The sequence below is a fragment of the Haplochromis burtoni genome, unplaced genomic scaffold (genome assembly GCF_018398535.1).
Source record: "Haplochromis burtoni strain Fernald_Lab_line unplaced genomic scaffold, NCSU_Asbu1 Contig_29, whole genome shotgun sequence".
NCBI classification, from domain to species: Eukaryota; Metazoa; Chordata; class Actinopteri; order Cichliformes; family Cichlidae; genus Haplochromis; species Haplochromis burtoni.
In genome coordinates this window covers 1,293,698-1,309,279 of record NW_024582390.1, presented here as the reverse complement: position 1 = coordinate 1,309,279, position 15,582 = coordinate 1,293,698, and the positions used below count along the sequence as shown (strand labels likewise).

At 38.7% G+C, this 15,582-nt stretch overlaps 1 protein-coding gene across 7 annotated transcripts; it reads left to right on the top strand.

Moving 5' to 3' along the window:
- Positions 1-9: 9 nt before the first annotated feature.
- LOC102309368 (tumor necrosis factor receptor superfamily member 14) lies at positions 10-15,498 on the top strand. 7 transcript variants are annotated; one of them, XR_006054219.1, is made up of 17 exons: positions 10-5,294; positions 6,643-6,760; positions 7,118-7,211; positions 7,376-7,501; positions 8,038-8,193; positions 8,486-8,573; positions 8,680-8,864; positions 8,958-8,995; positions 9,091-9,142; positions 9,243-11,085; positions 12,538-12,603; positions 13,145-13,282; positions 13,645-13,738; positions 13,924-14,049; positions 14,710-14,865; positions 15,118-15,205; positions 15,312-15,498. XR_006054219.1 is itself a non-coding variant. In XM_042219178.1 (8 exons), exons 2-8 carry the CDS (start codon positions 6,719-6,721, stop codon positions 9,044-9,046), a joined length of 780 nt encoding a protein of 259 aa, XP_042075112.1. In that variant the 5' UTR covers positions 10-5,294; positions 6,623-6,718; the 3' UTR covers positions 9,047-9,080. The 7 variants fall into 7 exon arrangements, 1 of the variants encoding a protein (XP_042075112.1); XR_006054217.1 differs by having other exon boundaries at positions 6,623-6,760; XR_006054218.1 differs by having other exon boundaries at positions 6,623-6,760; positions 8,000-8,193.
- The last annotated feature ends 84 nt before the right edge of the window (positions 15,499-15,582 follow it).

The window sequence follows — 15,582 nt, the reverse complement described above, 5'->3', positions numbered from 1 at the left end:
TGAATGTGTGTGTGAATGGGTGGATGACTGGATATGTAAAGCGCTTTGGGGTCCTTAGGGACTAGTAAAGCGCTATATAAATACAGGCCATTTACCATTTTAATCATGTCCTTCAATTAAAGTGTTTCCGAGGTTTTAACTTTCTGAAAATGATTTGATGGTCAAGGAGGACATTTAAAAGAAGTCTTTGGAAATGCAGCTAACAGGGAGAGGTACACAGGTAAGATGGAAATTTACACTCACCAGACATTAGGTGCACCTTGCTGGTACTGGGATGAAGCCCTTTCGTTTTCATAACTGTCTTAATTCTTTGTGGCATACAGCCACATGGCCTATATTGACAGATTTGTCTGGTGCTCTTGGTCAGCAACAATACTCTGGTAGGCTGTGCTAAGGAGTCCAAAGTGTGCCAAGAAAACATCTCCTACACCATTACACCACCTGTCTGAACAGCTGATACAAGGCAGGATGGATTCATTCTTTTATGTTGTTTTATGACAAATTCTGACCGTACCAACAGAATGTTGCAGCAGAAATCAAAACTCATCGGACCAGGTAACGTTTTTAAAGTCTTCTATGCTTTGGTTCTAAAAAGTGGTTGTTTGATTTACCGTTTCCTTCCTATCAGCTTGAAACAATCTGGCCAGTCTCCTCGACCTCTGGCATTAACACGGCATTTTCACTCAGAGAACTGCTGCTCACTGGATATTTTCTCTTTTTTTGAACCATTCCCTGTAAACCCTGGAGATGGTTGCGTGGAAATATTCCAATAGATCAGCAGTTTCTGAAATACTCAGAGCAGCCAACACCAGCCAGCACCGATAACCATGTCATTAAATCACCTTTGTTTGAACTTTGTTTGAACAGGCCGTCTTGCCTATGTCTACATATCTACATGTATTTTAACTGTAGGATATATACTCTGTCCATGCTGATAAATCCCACAAATGGTGTCATTGTGTTTAGCTTCAAGGATGATCGTGCGCTGTTACATCCTCAGAAAACCATGAAACCATGAAAATACGTGAATATATCTGCATGCCATAGCATTGGTCATATTGCTGATGTTAGCAGGGTGGTGATGGGAAGGCTACAACCACACCCTCCTAATCTGTGAGTCAACCGGCAGGACCAGGTCTCCAAGGTCACGACCAATGAGATTGTGAGCAATATTTCACATTATTACTTTATTTAGTATTTCAAAATACCACACCAGTGGATGGATCACAAAGCCTGATTATGTCATGAACTGAAAATGCAAAATATCTTTTTTTTCTGAAAAAAAGTAAAGCCATCCTGACTGGTATTTATTGGTATCAATTAAGTATACATAAAATTTAGTGGAAAAACAGTGCAGTGTTCATAGGTACACAATATGTTTAATTTGGCTGTAATGCTTAATTTCTTAGTCTGTGTTTAGTCTCTAATGCCTGTTTCCCTTCTCATAATGTTCAGCTGTTCTTCTATAAACATTCATCTAGATGCAGCAGTGGTTTAAAAAAAAATGTTGCCCAGGAGAAAGACTCTCAGATTGCCTGCCTCTCTCTTAATCGCTCACTTGCTCACTCAGCATCCCTTTGGAAATGCACCCCCACCCTCACACACACACAGCTGCTTTAAAAACAGCAGCAGCACTTCTGCACGGTGGGTCAATGCTAGTATCCCTGCACTTCTCTAATTGAGTCCCTGATGAGAGATTTCCTGAGCTTGCTGTCTTTGAACGTCGATAGCCGTCCACTGAAGCATCCCCGCTTGTAGTCACAGTGTCAGTCTACAGCGTGCAACCTGATTAAAAGACATTTCCAAAACTAGGACGCATCATGCCTCTAAATGTCTGGTCTCAAAGTGCAGTATTCCCAGTTTTCCCATTTTTAACAGTGCTGCTTGGTGACGGATGAACTGGGAAAGATGAGAGCCTTCTCAGAAAATTTCAGTGAGCCTTTTTCATGCCATGTCAAGATCTTCTTTTAGTTTTGTTCTTACACAAAGGAGTTAGCCTTTTTAGCCACAATAGATATCCAAGACCTTCCAATTTGAGTAGCATCACCCAAGGTCATGTATATGATGAAGGAACCAATTTAGATCGTATAACAATCTGTATAATATCTTATAAAGTGTTCTTATATAAAATATTCTTACATAAAGACATGCATTTAGTAGGGTTAAGTTAACTGGTAATTCTAAACTGCACATAGGTGTGAACGGGAGTGCGAATGGTGTCCTGTCTCTATGTGTTAGCCCTGTGACAGGCTGGTGATCTGTTCAAGGTGTAGATATGGTAGCTGGGCTCCAGTCCGATGGATAATCTCAGTAACAAGCTCTTTTTCCATATCAGCTCCAGCCTCTCAGTATGGAGTTGTAACTGATTAATCTTAATGGTGGGAGTCCTTGGTCAAGCGCAGTGCGGTTATACACTCCAGGGTCTGTAAGTGTCTCTCATAACATTTTTGCCATAGCACATCTACACTTGCATTTACACACTTAAGTTAAATGAAGCATAGAGTTTCAATCATCAGGACCCACTGAGTGACCTCCTCACAGCAACTACAGAGAAGACATGTTCCTGCCCTTCATTCATTATATTATGAATAAAATCAGGGAAGCATGAAAAGGCAGGCAGGTCATCTGTAATAATCTACCCACAGTGTATGACAGGAGAAATGTCCTTCAAGAGATAATGAACGATTTATGTCTCATAACAATGAGACCTAAACGCAGCAGAAGCTCCGGTGCCAGATTCAAGACTTACAGTTTGAGCCTTCAGTGAGCATTTTAACAAATATTCAATTTTAGTGGGAGTGAAACAAATACTCTTTAATATATCAAGAAATCTCTGTACGTGTCTGTGTGTGTTACACCCATCTTTAGAAGGGGTCTATTGCTGCAGTGTCAGCTGTTAAGGTCATTGTTATCAGAAGGGGTCTCACGTCTTGGTTTGGGGGTTTAATGCATGTTGTAAAGCATTACATGGCTGTCTGAAAAGATAGTCATGCTAAAAAAGTACATCCAAAGTTGGGTACATCCAAAATCTTAGCATTGAGCTAATAAGTAGCCCAGTGCAGTTTTGTAGAATACAAGTGCAGGACACTATACCACAAGGTCACTGGACAGTAAGCAGTGCAGGTAAGATTTAAGTGTTTTGAATTGAGTTACTACTAAAACAGCAACATAAAACAGAGGAACTTGAATATCTAAACCATTTATGCACCGAAGGGTCGGGTCGGTGTCACGTACCAATTCATTTATCTTTGTGGTCTTCAGCGTCTGATTATTCACTGAGCATTCATCCCTGTATGCTGACTCATCTCCTCCTGTGATGAACGCAACAACAGTCAACAAATTTAATTACGGTGTTGGATGGGTGGACTAGTATGCAGCTGTAAGCACAGACGGAGTGGAGGACTGGAATCAGCACACAGTCTTGAGCTGTACCAGCGTTTAGTGTAATGGAGGAAGAGAGGTGAGGGGCCTATTTTGACTCTCTGTGGGCGGTCAGTGAGGAAGTCTTTGATCCAGGTGCAGATGAAGATGAGGAGGCCAAAGTCTCGTAGCAAGCTGATTAGGATATCAGGCGTGGTATTGAATACAGAGCTAAGGTCTCATAGCTACCTATAGTAGTAGTAAAGTTTGTGAGAGTGCACGCATATGGTTGAATGTGTGCGTGTGTCCCCAGCACATGTGTGCCAAGTTGCAGCGTATGTTTTTTCAAGCTTCTATTAATTTTTTTATTTACTGAGGATTTAAAAATTTAGAGATGCTAGTTTGGTCACAGCAGCAGCTCAGGTGCCGAGCTGTGCCTCTGTGTGAATTGAAATGTTTGATTCTGGAAGTATTTAGAATTTATTTATTTTAATTCTGTAATTTTTGATCACATGGAGTGGCCAAAAGCATGGTGCCACTTAGACGATGAGGTCTGTGCCCGGAGGATATTTACTTGTTGTGAGTTTAAACTTTAAAGACTGGAGTTTAAATTGCCGTTAAGGAGCGTTAATGTGGACTATTTGTGGAATTGTATTGTTTGGATCAGCCGTTTATTGTCAGCTTTGGTTTGGTCTTTTTGTCTGGAATGTTTTTCTTGGGCTATGAAGACAGGTTAGTGCAAACATTTTCATTAATGGTGTGCTAAGAGTGCAGCACTGGGATCAGCACTTTCCAAAGACCTGAAGGCTCAACCTGATGGCTGGATAGCTGCCTTAGCAAATAATTTGCTGTCCAGTGGGAAACGTTTCCCACATCTTACTGCTGATGGCGTCGAGGTCTAATGCCTGGTAGACCCTGCTACATGAACCCACTTGAGGGGTGAGGGGGATGGGGATGGAGACGCAACTCACCAAACCAGCACAAAGAGTGCTGCTACTGCTAGGCAACCCCATTACCATCTCCAGTTTATTGCATTTCTGTAACCATCCAGCTGAGGTCACAGCTGTTTAAGGGACTTGTTATTATATAAAAGACAGCTGAAATCAGTGAGTCTGTTGCTTCTGTGTTTTAGACACACACTATTAGACACACAAATGCACTTTGCTCACTGTAAAAGGTTTGCTGTCTGTACCTAAAATCTGTATGATTCCTACAATGAGCAACTATTGTCCCCTGTATGTGCTGAAGAGAGAAAGAGAGGATTTTTGCATTCAGGAGACATTTGAGAGGTAACTTTGTGGCTGTGTTGTGTCAAACAGCATATTGCAGCCAAAAAGTGTTTGCATACACTGTCTTGCTACAAAAAGTTAATGAACTGTAAGTTCATTGTGTATTGTGCTGCGTTTAAACTGAGCACAAAGTGAAACCGAAAGAAAAGATAATGGAATTTCCCCAGAATCTTGCCAGCTCTTTTGTCTTCTCAGAAGACCTCAGCGTTTCTTCATCTACACTGAAAGTTTTCATCTCTTAAAGAGTCCCAAAACTTGTACGGGAAAGGTGCCACGTTGGATTCAAAGCTCTGTGTTCTGTGTTTACTCTGTTGCCCTAAAGAGCTCTAAAGAGATTTTAGTCAGGTTTTAAGTCGTCCACTCCGAATCATAACTCAAAACACTCACATAACTCAACAGCCACCTGTGGCCTAAGTAACACAGATAATCTAAAACAGAGAGAAAGCTCACAGAGAAACGGTGCTGTGATAGGCAGTACCTTCACTTCCATAGTTCACACGGACTTCCCCTTCATGCTCTGTAACATTTTTTTCTTTACCTTCACTTTCACAGAGAAGCTGCTTTTCGTTTTAATCGTTTAATTTTCACGAACAGCAAAGATTTACTGCGATGGAAACCTAAAGACTTCATCTTATACCGCTGAGGGTAAGACGAATCAATTCTGCATGATGTTTGTTTATAGGATCTGATACAGAAGGTGTTCACAGCATCGATGCAGTTATTAAATTGTTGCTAATGCAGCTGCAGACATTAGTGAAGAAAAGAGGTTTTTAGAGAAGTAAATGAAGCAGCGGTTTGTAACAAGAAACAATACTTACTTGTATCTAAATCCAGCCAGTTACTCAAAAACTTTGAAGTTACAATCGTTACAGTTGACTAAAGGAAAGTTAGACAAAGGCTGAAGCAGCTTCAAAGCAGGCAAGGCCCAAAGCTGCCCTCACGTTTGATCATTTGTCTCCACAAACTCGATATTATTTAACAATCCAGAAAAAATCAGAATAATATATGACAGTTTTTACTGTTTTAATGATCTTTATTGATAATTCAGTGAAAAAATTGTCACACATTTTTCATTGGAGTGGTACTGTGTGAAATTCTTTGGTGATTAGGACTTAGGCTGATATGTAGGCACGGCAGCCATCTATAATTTCTATATGAACTCTGCATAATATACAAAACAAACACTAGGGCCATGTTCCAGAGGGCACGTTTAACAAACTCTAACTTTAAATTCTGAACTGATTATAAATTAACTACATTTTGACTTTCTCAAGAAAAAGTTCCTTTTAAATGTTGTTATATCTTTACAATAGCATGGAGCTTGTGAGGGAAATACATATTTTCAAGCCTTGATCTACATTTAAAAAATGTTAACATTTTATTTTATTTCCTCGTGTGCTCTAACGTTTGTGCCACATCTGCCCTAAATTAACACTAATGATAATTATTTTAATTTTCTCTCATGGTTACTACATCAGTATGTACAACCTCTTTAAGCAAAAGTCACATTTTAATGCTGAAATCCACATATTGTTGTTTTCCATGAATTTTCAAGTATACTGTTTTACGTTAGAATCCAAATTATAGTTGTTTACTTACAGAATAGCTGGTTTTAGTGGTTGGATAATATTTATGAATGATATCAGTGAAGTAAAGCGTGCCAGCTCAAATGTGGGTGTAAAATCATGAATTTAGTTTGTTATTTGTTTGATAATAAAGAATATAAGTTTTAGTTTTAGTTTTTTTTTTTGACAGATCTCTAAAATATCTCTGTTCTAATATATTTGTTAAGCACTGTAAGCAAACCACCAGGTTATTCCTTTAAATACTTTTTTCTTTCATTATAAAAAAAAAAACAATTAAAAAAACAATCAAACAAAAAGCAAGTCAATTTTTTACCCTGGATCATAAACATTTAACTTCTTATCCACAGGAACCAGGTTTCCTGCTGCTCACTTACATTTTTTTTTCAGATGTTCTCCTGCTGTTTTAGATCATACAGCTCATCTCCTTACAAATCTCAGTGAGACGGTCTTCAGTTCAGGAAAGTCTTCATTCTGCCGTATAAAATGACTTCAGGAGGAAATTCTTTGACAGCTGCAGTGTTGCTGGTAAAATATTTATCATACAAACTTACAAGAAGCTTTTTAAAGAAAAATAAAACTATTGTTTTTCCTTCTATGTAACTATTTTGTAACCCCGTCAACATTTTCTGACTCACATCTACATCACTGTGTGAATTACATGCTATAATTTCCTCCTGTACTGTCTATTTTTCATTTAAATTGATGCTGTCATCACTATCTTCCTTCTTCACTCATCAGCTCTCATTTTCAGGTTGTTGCACATTTCATTTCATATCTTTCTTCTTTTCCACCTCCTGCTGCTCTCTGTTAGTCGAGCCATTCTCAGTTTGAAGCCTAGTTCTACTTTTAAATGTATTCTTTGTTCTTCTTCTTTGTTTTCAGATAATAATGATGAAAGTCTTCAGTGTCCTCACTCAATCATGTCCATCAACAATGTATCAAGCACAAGGCCTGTGCTGTCAAAAGTGTCCTGCAGGTAAGAGCCAGCTGAATGTTAGAGGCTGATTTCACTCCTGCTCTTTACTGTCTCTCTATATGTGAAAGTTCAAATTCATACCTTTATAACTCTAAATGTTTCACAGTTTAGATGAGTAACAGCGACATGTATTGAAAATAGTCTGCTTTTTTCTATTATAACAGGAAATCGAGTCAAGACAGATTGCACAAAGACTGCAAACACTTCCTGTGTGGCCTGCGAGGATGGAACCCACATGGATAAGCCCAGCGGACTCAAACAATGCACTCACTGCACAATCTGTGACCTAAGTAGGTTTTTATTCATATTTCTTATTTATGAAACTAGTGAAGCTGTTACTGCCGTATAAGAATTAAAAGTGTTAGATAGACAGACAGACAGAACATTTTATTTTATTTCCTCATGCTCTTTAGGTTCCTCCGGGAAATTCAGTAAAGATTGGTATAAGGGTCCTATTGCTTTGATTTGACATTCTTACCCTCTACGATATGATGTTGCCTACAGATAATATACCGTACTTTAGATTTACATCAAAGTAAAAGGAAGCATCAATTTCATTGATGTTTTCTAGAAATATTTTTTTCTGAATTAAAATGTTCAATTGTTCAATCTAACAATTATTACAAACTTTTAATATATCAGTAATTTTAAAAGAATTGATTAAATGTTGATTACTGTTATAGTGTCTAATTTTAAGCAGGAAAAACACCATAAGTCACTTTTGATGAATGACATCATAATATCACCACAGCAGTGACCTCTCTGCCTCGTTCTTTCCCAATCCCTAGCATCCTGTCTAACATGCGTCCTCTCTACGTGCTCACAGATTTAAATGTGAAGAAAAAGAGGGCATGCACAACAACATCAGATACAATTTGTGAACCACGGGATGGATTCTACTGTGTTGACTATGACGGTGTTCATTGTGTGGAAGCACAAGAACACAAACCCTGTAACCCAGGAGAATACATCAGCCAAGCAGGTTGTATTCTTGTGCTTACGTGTAAATAAACTGGATGGAATAATATTTCTGTTGCATACTTGCAGTGGTTTCTCAATATGGTGTTATTACTTTGTAGTAAAGCTGCTCTCCATCACTCCACCACATGAATGAACTCAGAAAGATCAAATTTAGAAACTGAAACAAGGAAATGTTTTTAGATGTATTTTAAACTGGTTGTCATTAGACACATATAATTACTCTGATGTCACAGTCACTCACTGATCCTTCATGATGTACATGCTGAAAATGGTGCATATTCGTGTTGATGCAGGAACAGCCTTCAGAGACACTGAGTGCTCTGTGTGCAGCTATGGGACATTTTCAGATGGAACTTTAAAGTTTTGCCGGCCACACAGACCGTAAGTGAAGCTTCACAGCAGATACAGACACGTCTGATTTCCTCCAGCACCAGTGATTGTGGCACATCTGTACATTTTCCTGTAAAGTGTCTCTCTGTCCTTCCAGATGTGAGTCACTAAACCTTAAGCTGATAAGACCAGGAAATGCTACAACTGATGCTCAGTGTGAAGAACAAGATGAGAATGTGGTTCTTTCTTGGATCATCACTGGCTGCCTGTTACTGATTTTATTAATTGTGATACTTATAGCTTTGTGTCTCTGTAGAAAGGAGATTGGATGTCTAAAACGAGGTGAGAGTAACAGAACAATGAAAATCTTATCATGATCTATATAGAAAATAATATTTTTACACTAATTTTTAAATTGTTTTTCTTTTTGCGAAGGCGAAAAAATAATTGTACACCTAATCAACTTGAGGAAGGTATGTCTGAATATCACAGGAGTGTGGACTGTAACGGATGGCAACATCTGATTTATGCAAGTAATTATGTCTTCGTTTTTTTGTTTTTTACTAAGAATGAAGAAAAAGAAACAGAAATAGAACTGAAAATACTGAATGAGAAACCAGGTAAGATGGCCATGAGTTATCCACTCAAACCTGCACTGCCTGATGTCTCTGCAAACGTACAAGAGGTTTGCTATTTAACTGTATATCTTTCTCTCCTCAGTGTGAAACTATATGAAGATTAACAGAAGAGACCCCACCTGCTTGATCCACCTAGTCGCAGTTTTTTCCTCCAGTAGTCAACCACCAGCTCTTTTTGTCTTGCTGACATTAAGGAGGTGATTTTTACCCGACCACTCCACAAAGTTCCCCGACAGCTCCCTAGACTCCGACTCCTGCTCACCCTTAACCCGCCCATTCACTATAGTGACATCAGAGAACTTCTGCAGGTGGCATGATTCACTGTTGCACTGAAAATCTGAGGTGTACAAAGTGAACATGAATGGAGACTGGACCGTCCCCTGTGGTGCCCAAGTATTACTAACCACCACATCACACATGGTGCCTAACATCAATAGAAACTGAGGCCTCTCTGATAATGGATGGCGCAATGTAGAGGAATAAAAGTACTGTATAAAGCAGCAGTAAATGGAAAAGGCTGCATTTATACATGTCAGCTAGGAAAGCTTCTAGTCCTCCTGAGTCTGTTCAGTGGTGTGAAAGCAGAAAGTAAAAACATACTCAAGTATCATACCAAAAACATACCAAAGAAAGGCAAATAAATGATATTTTATTAGGTCAAAGTATATTTCAGAGTGGATGATAGAAAATGGATAGGTTTTTTCCAGATAACAGCTAAAATCAGATGAAGGTGATATAGTGCATTAGTAACAGGAGCTTCATCCCATACATTTGAATTCATGTGCACTGTTTCAGTGTGATGCTGCTGTGACTGAGCTTTTTGAGTGACAGCAAAAGATCATACCACAATCTAAAGAAGCTGAAGAAAAGACTTTTTTAATATTTTATTTATGTAATTCTGAGCAATAAAAGTTCATTTTTATATTATACAGTTTATTTCCTCTTATTTTGGAGCACAAAGCTGATTCATGTCATTCACAATACAGCTAAAGTCACATCAGTTTAAGGAACTTCTTATTACATTAAAAAAGCAACTGACATCAGTGTGTGTAATGTTTCTGTACGTCATGGAGTTACATTTAGGCACACAAGCTTTCCATTATGGGCTGATCACTGTTCAGAAATGAATAGTAAGGTTTGAAAGGGCTGAAATGAGCATCAGCAATACACTGTGTGTGCGTGTGTGTGTGTATTCTGCCATTAGAGATGTTTACACTGAGCAAAACAAAGTGAAACTGAAAGACAAGAGTTCAGAATTACGCAACCCGACAGACTTCTGTTTTTCTTCATCTATACTAAGTGTTTTCATTTCTAAGAGTACCAATATATATGAGAAAAGCATCTGTTTGCTCTGTGAAGAGATTTTAAAGAGTTAAAGCTCATTTAAAGTTCATTAAGACTCTCAGAATTAGTCTGCTCCAGCTCATCATAGTGTATGACAGCCACTTTTACCTCACAGAGGTCATATAAAAATGAAAGTACAGTAGGAAAATATGGAGGTCTACGAGTCCCATAATGAATTAAATAAACATATCCTTAAACATTCAATCAGATGTGGCGTTAATCAATTACAATTGGACCCAAAATTTTTCAATTGCCCATAGATGTGAATGTGAGTGTGAATAATTGTTTGGGTCATGAAACAAGCAGCTTGCCCAAGGTGTACCTTGCCTCTGGCACTATTACCCACCGACCGCTCCCAACTCGACACTCCTCCATACGAAACCGGCCATATGATGTCATGACGGACTGCGCGTTTGTTCTCTTCTGTATGTTCTGCGCACTTTCGCTTTCTCCCTGAAGCTTAGCCGTTGTTTTTAATTTTCAAGAAACGGCAGATGTTTACTTTCCAGTTCGTCTTGAACTATTCAGCCTACGGTGCGCTGTGACGGAGACTCTCCGAACTTCGTCTTGTACCGCTGACGGTAAGTTCCTTAGATCACTTCTACAGAATGTTTGGTTACAGGCTGTTAAACGAAGCAGCTATTCGGCTGTTTGTAATGCGGCTGCGGACCATAGTGGAGAAAGCAGGTCCGTAGAAAGTGAACGGTGAATAAAACAGTAACCAAAGTCCTGTTCAAGCAATGCTTTGTAACAAGAAACAATACAGACTTTTATCTAAACCAAACTGATCTCTGCAAAAACTTTGTCGGATATAATTATTAGATTTAATAGTTTGGTATTGATGACCAAGGGGAAGTTAATTGCACTGTGTCTTCGTGGATCTAGAGAAAGTATATGATGGGTGCCAAGAGAAGAGAAGTATGTGTACTGAGAGTAGGGAGAAGGTGGAAGCGAGCCTGGAGAGGTGGGGGTATTCTCTGGAGACAGAAAATGTGCGAGAATGACAGGTGAGGAAGGTGGGAAAGTGAGCATAGAGATAGTGAAGGTAGATGAGTTTAATTACCTGGAGTCAAATATCCAAAGCAATGTACAGTGCACAAGAAAAGTGATGAAGTCGGTGCAGGCAGGTTGGAGATGAGTGTTAGGGGGATTTGTGACAGAAAGATAATAGCAAAAGATTCAGATTCACCTAACTTCATTCGTCCCATGGGTGCTGTTGAGAGTGAGAGTGATAAGAAGGTATACAAAATGGTAGTGAGACCTGCTATAATGTATGGTTTGGAGATGGTGGTACTGACAAAATGACAGGAGACTGAGCTGGAGAGTTGAAGATGTTAATATTGTTATTAGAAGGGAGGAAAGAGTACATCAGAGGGTCCGCTTTGAAAGACAAAGTTAGAGAGGCAGAGCTGAGGATATTTGCAAAGGAGAGAAACTAGATGTACTGAACAAAGGATGTCGAATATAAAGCTGCCAGGGAGGAGGAGAAGAGGCAGACCTCAGAGAAGATTCATGGATGTAGCAGGAGGACATGCGGAGGGTTGGTGTGTCAGAGGAGGAGGCAAGGGACTGGAAAGGGAGCAGCTGAAAGAGGGCGGCGACTTTAATATGCTAGCTGTAATAAAGTCAAGATCATTCCTTTGAACAATTTTCCATAAAACTGTAGTTCTTCAGTGGTCTCTGTATATTATATGAGTCAAACAACAGGGCCCTGTTCTGAAATGATGAAATCTGAGATGACTAACTCTGAGTTTTGACTTCCTTAAGAGTTGATTAAAATTAGTCCAATTAAGTGAGCTGATTCAAGCACATCTGTATGTAATGAGTGAAAGCTTTCCGTCATCAGGCAAATAAAGAGCTGAGCCCTCACTTTAATCTCATGGACCAAGAAAGTTGAATGCTTATGGTAAATGCTTTCATGCAGAGGAACTTGCTGACAACCTGACAGCTGCCTGTCAGTGTTGGAAAGATGTATCCTATAGATTTTGTAGTGAATCCACAATATACGGTCGTCACTGTCTCTGTTCTTACAGGCTGTACACCTTAAACAAGCTGCAGGTGCAACAGCAAGTGAAGACTTTGTCAAAGAACATCTGCAGGTAGGTTCCTGCCGTAAACCCGCTTCCTGTAATACGGACCAGGGAACCAGAAACAACAATTTTATTTTATGTCCTCTTGTTCTTTATGCTACAACTTTACTTTATACTCACTCACCCCAATATGTTGTTCCTTTAAATATTTTTTTTCTTTAACCTCCTAGGACCTGGCATCCACATATGTGAACATCACATTTTGGGTTGTTTAAACCACAATACTAAATGTTGCTCTACAAGGGCCTGATATCCACTGATATCCACTGACATTTGTTTTTAAAATTAAAAACGAATGTCCTCATATGTGCATATGAGGCCCTTGTAGGGCAAAACCAGGTAAAAAGATAATTCTTTGTTTTTACATCCATCGGGTCCCATTCAGCCCAAATAGCAAAGAGAAATTAAAAATGCATGCCATGAAAGAGATCAGGTCTTAGGAGGTTAATTATGATAAACAAACAACAAGATACTACTTTTTAACCTGTAAGGTTTTAATATCCGCATGAACCAGGTTTCCTGCTGCTCACTTACATATTTTTTTTTTTAGATGTTCTCCTGCTGTTTTAGATCATACAGCTCATCTCCTTGCAAATCTCAGTGAGACGGTCTTCAGTTCAGGAAAGTCTTCATTCTGCTGTATAAAATGACTTCAGGAGGAAATTCTTTGACAGCTGCAGTGTTGCTGGTAAAATATTTTTCATACAAACTTACAAAAAGCTTCTTTTTTTAAATGTAACTAATTCATACTTAATATTTTTCCTTGTCTGCAACTATTTAACCCACTCAGTATTTTCTGAATCACTTCTGCATAAGTGTGTAATTCATTTTGTAAATTACATGATATAATTTCCCATACTGTCTACTTTTCCTTTAAATTGATATCATAATCCTCACTATCTTCCTTCTTCACTCATCAGCTCTCATTTTCAGGTTGTTGTGCATTTCATTTCATATCTTTCTTCTTTTCCACCTCCTGCTCCTCTCTGTTAGTTCTCAGTTTGAAGCGTGCTTCTACTTTTAAATGTATTCCTTTTTCTTTGTTTTCAGTTAATCATGATGAAAGTCTTCAGTGTCCTCACTCTCTCGTGTTCTTCAACAATGTATCAAGCACAAGACCTATGCTGTCAAAAGTGTCCTGCAGGTAAGATCCAGCTGAATGTTAGAGGCTGATTTTACTTTGGTTATTAAACATGGAGTCCTGCTCTTTACTGTCTCTCTGTATGTAAAAGTTCAACTTCATACCTTTATAACTCTAAAGATTTCACAGTTTATATGAGTAAAAACAATATGCATTGAAAATAGTCTGCCGTTCTTTTATTATAACAGGAAATCGAGTCAAGACAGATTGCACAGAGACTGCACACACTTCCTGTGTGGCCTGCGAGGATGGAACCCACATGGATAAGCCCAGTGGACTCAAACAATGCACTCACTGCACAATCTGTGACCTAAGTAGGTTTTTATTTATGAAACTAGGGAAGTTGTTACTGCATGTTCTGCTGTTAATGTGATGTAAGAATTAATACAGTTAAAGATGGTTTGACATTGATTTAAAACATGTATGACCGCATGTAAACGAATGTGACAAACTGTCGACATGTTTAACACATTAACTGATTAAGTAATTATGCCTCAAGATATTCCACATGAACTCATGATCAGCTCACGCTCTGCGATATGATGTTGCCTCCACTTAACCTTTAGATTTCCACCTAAATAAAATGAAGCATCATTTCATTAACGTTTTCTATAAATGTATTATTTTAATCAACATGTCAAATCATTCAATCTGTCAATTATTACAAAATTTTAGTAAATCAATCAAAATAATCTTAAGTAACTTTTGATGAATGACATCATAATGTCACTACAGCAGTGACCCCTCTGGCTCATTCTTCACCAATCCCTAGCATCCTCTTCTCTCACACCATCTCTCCATCTCTTTCTTCACCACATCCATGAATCTTGTCTATGCTCTTCTTTTCCTCCTCCTACCTGAAACCTCCATCTTCAACATCCTATGTCCAGTGTATATTCCCTATCCCTCCCTGCACGTGTAGAAACCATCGCGGCCTTGTCTCTCTAACATGTGTCCTCTCTACATGCTCACAGGTTTTGGTCTGAAGGAGAACAGGACATGCACATCAACATTAGATACAGTTTGTAAACCAGAGGATGGATTCTACTGTGTTGACGTCGCAGCTGGTAGCTGCATGGCAGCACACAAACACAGGCAATGTCAACCAGGAGAATACATCAGCCAAACAGGTTGGTTTCTTATGCTTGTAGTGTAAATAACCTGGATGAAATAATCTGTTTGTTACTTGCAGTGGTTTCTGAATGAGGTGTTATTAACTTTATAGTAAAGTTTAGAAGGATCATATTTGTATTTTTAAAAATTTTTAAATCAGAATCAAAGGTGGAGTCACCTGACACGTGTAATTACTCCGATGTCACAGTCACTCACTGATCCTACGTGATGTACATGCTGAAAATGGTGTAAACATCATGTTTGTGCAGGAACAGCCTTCAGAGACACTGAGTGCTCTGACTGCAGCAATGGGACATTTTCAGATGGGACTTTAAAGTTTTGTCGGCCACACAGACCGTAAGTGAAGCTTTACAGCACATACAGACGCGTCTGATTTGTTCCAGCAGCAGTGATTGTGACACATCTGTACATTTTCCTGTAAAGTGTCTCTCTGTCCTTCCAGATGTGAATCACTAAACCTTAAGCTGATAAGACCAGGAAATGCTACAACTGATGCTCAGTGTGAAGAACAAGATCAGGATAATGTGGTCCCAATCATCATTGGCTGCTTGTTGACGATTTTAGTTATTGGCATAGTTATAGTTATAGTTATTTATGTCAAAAGAAAGACTCTGTGTCCAAAAAGAGGTGAGAATAACAGAGAACAATGAGAATGGTATACTCACTGATAATATATATAATATATATATTATATATTATATAATATATATATA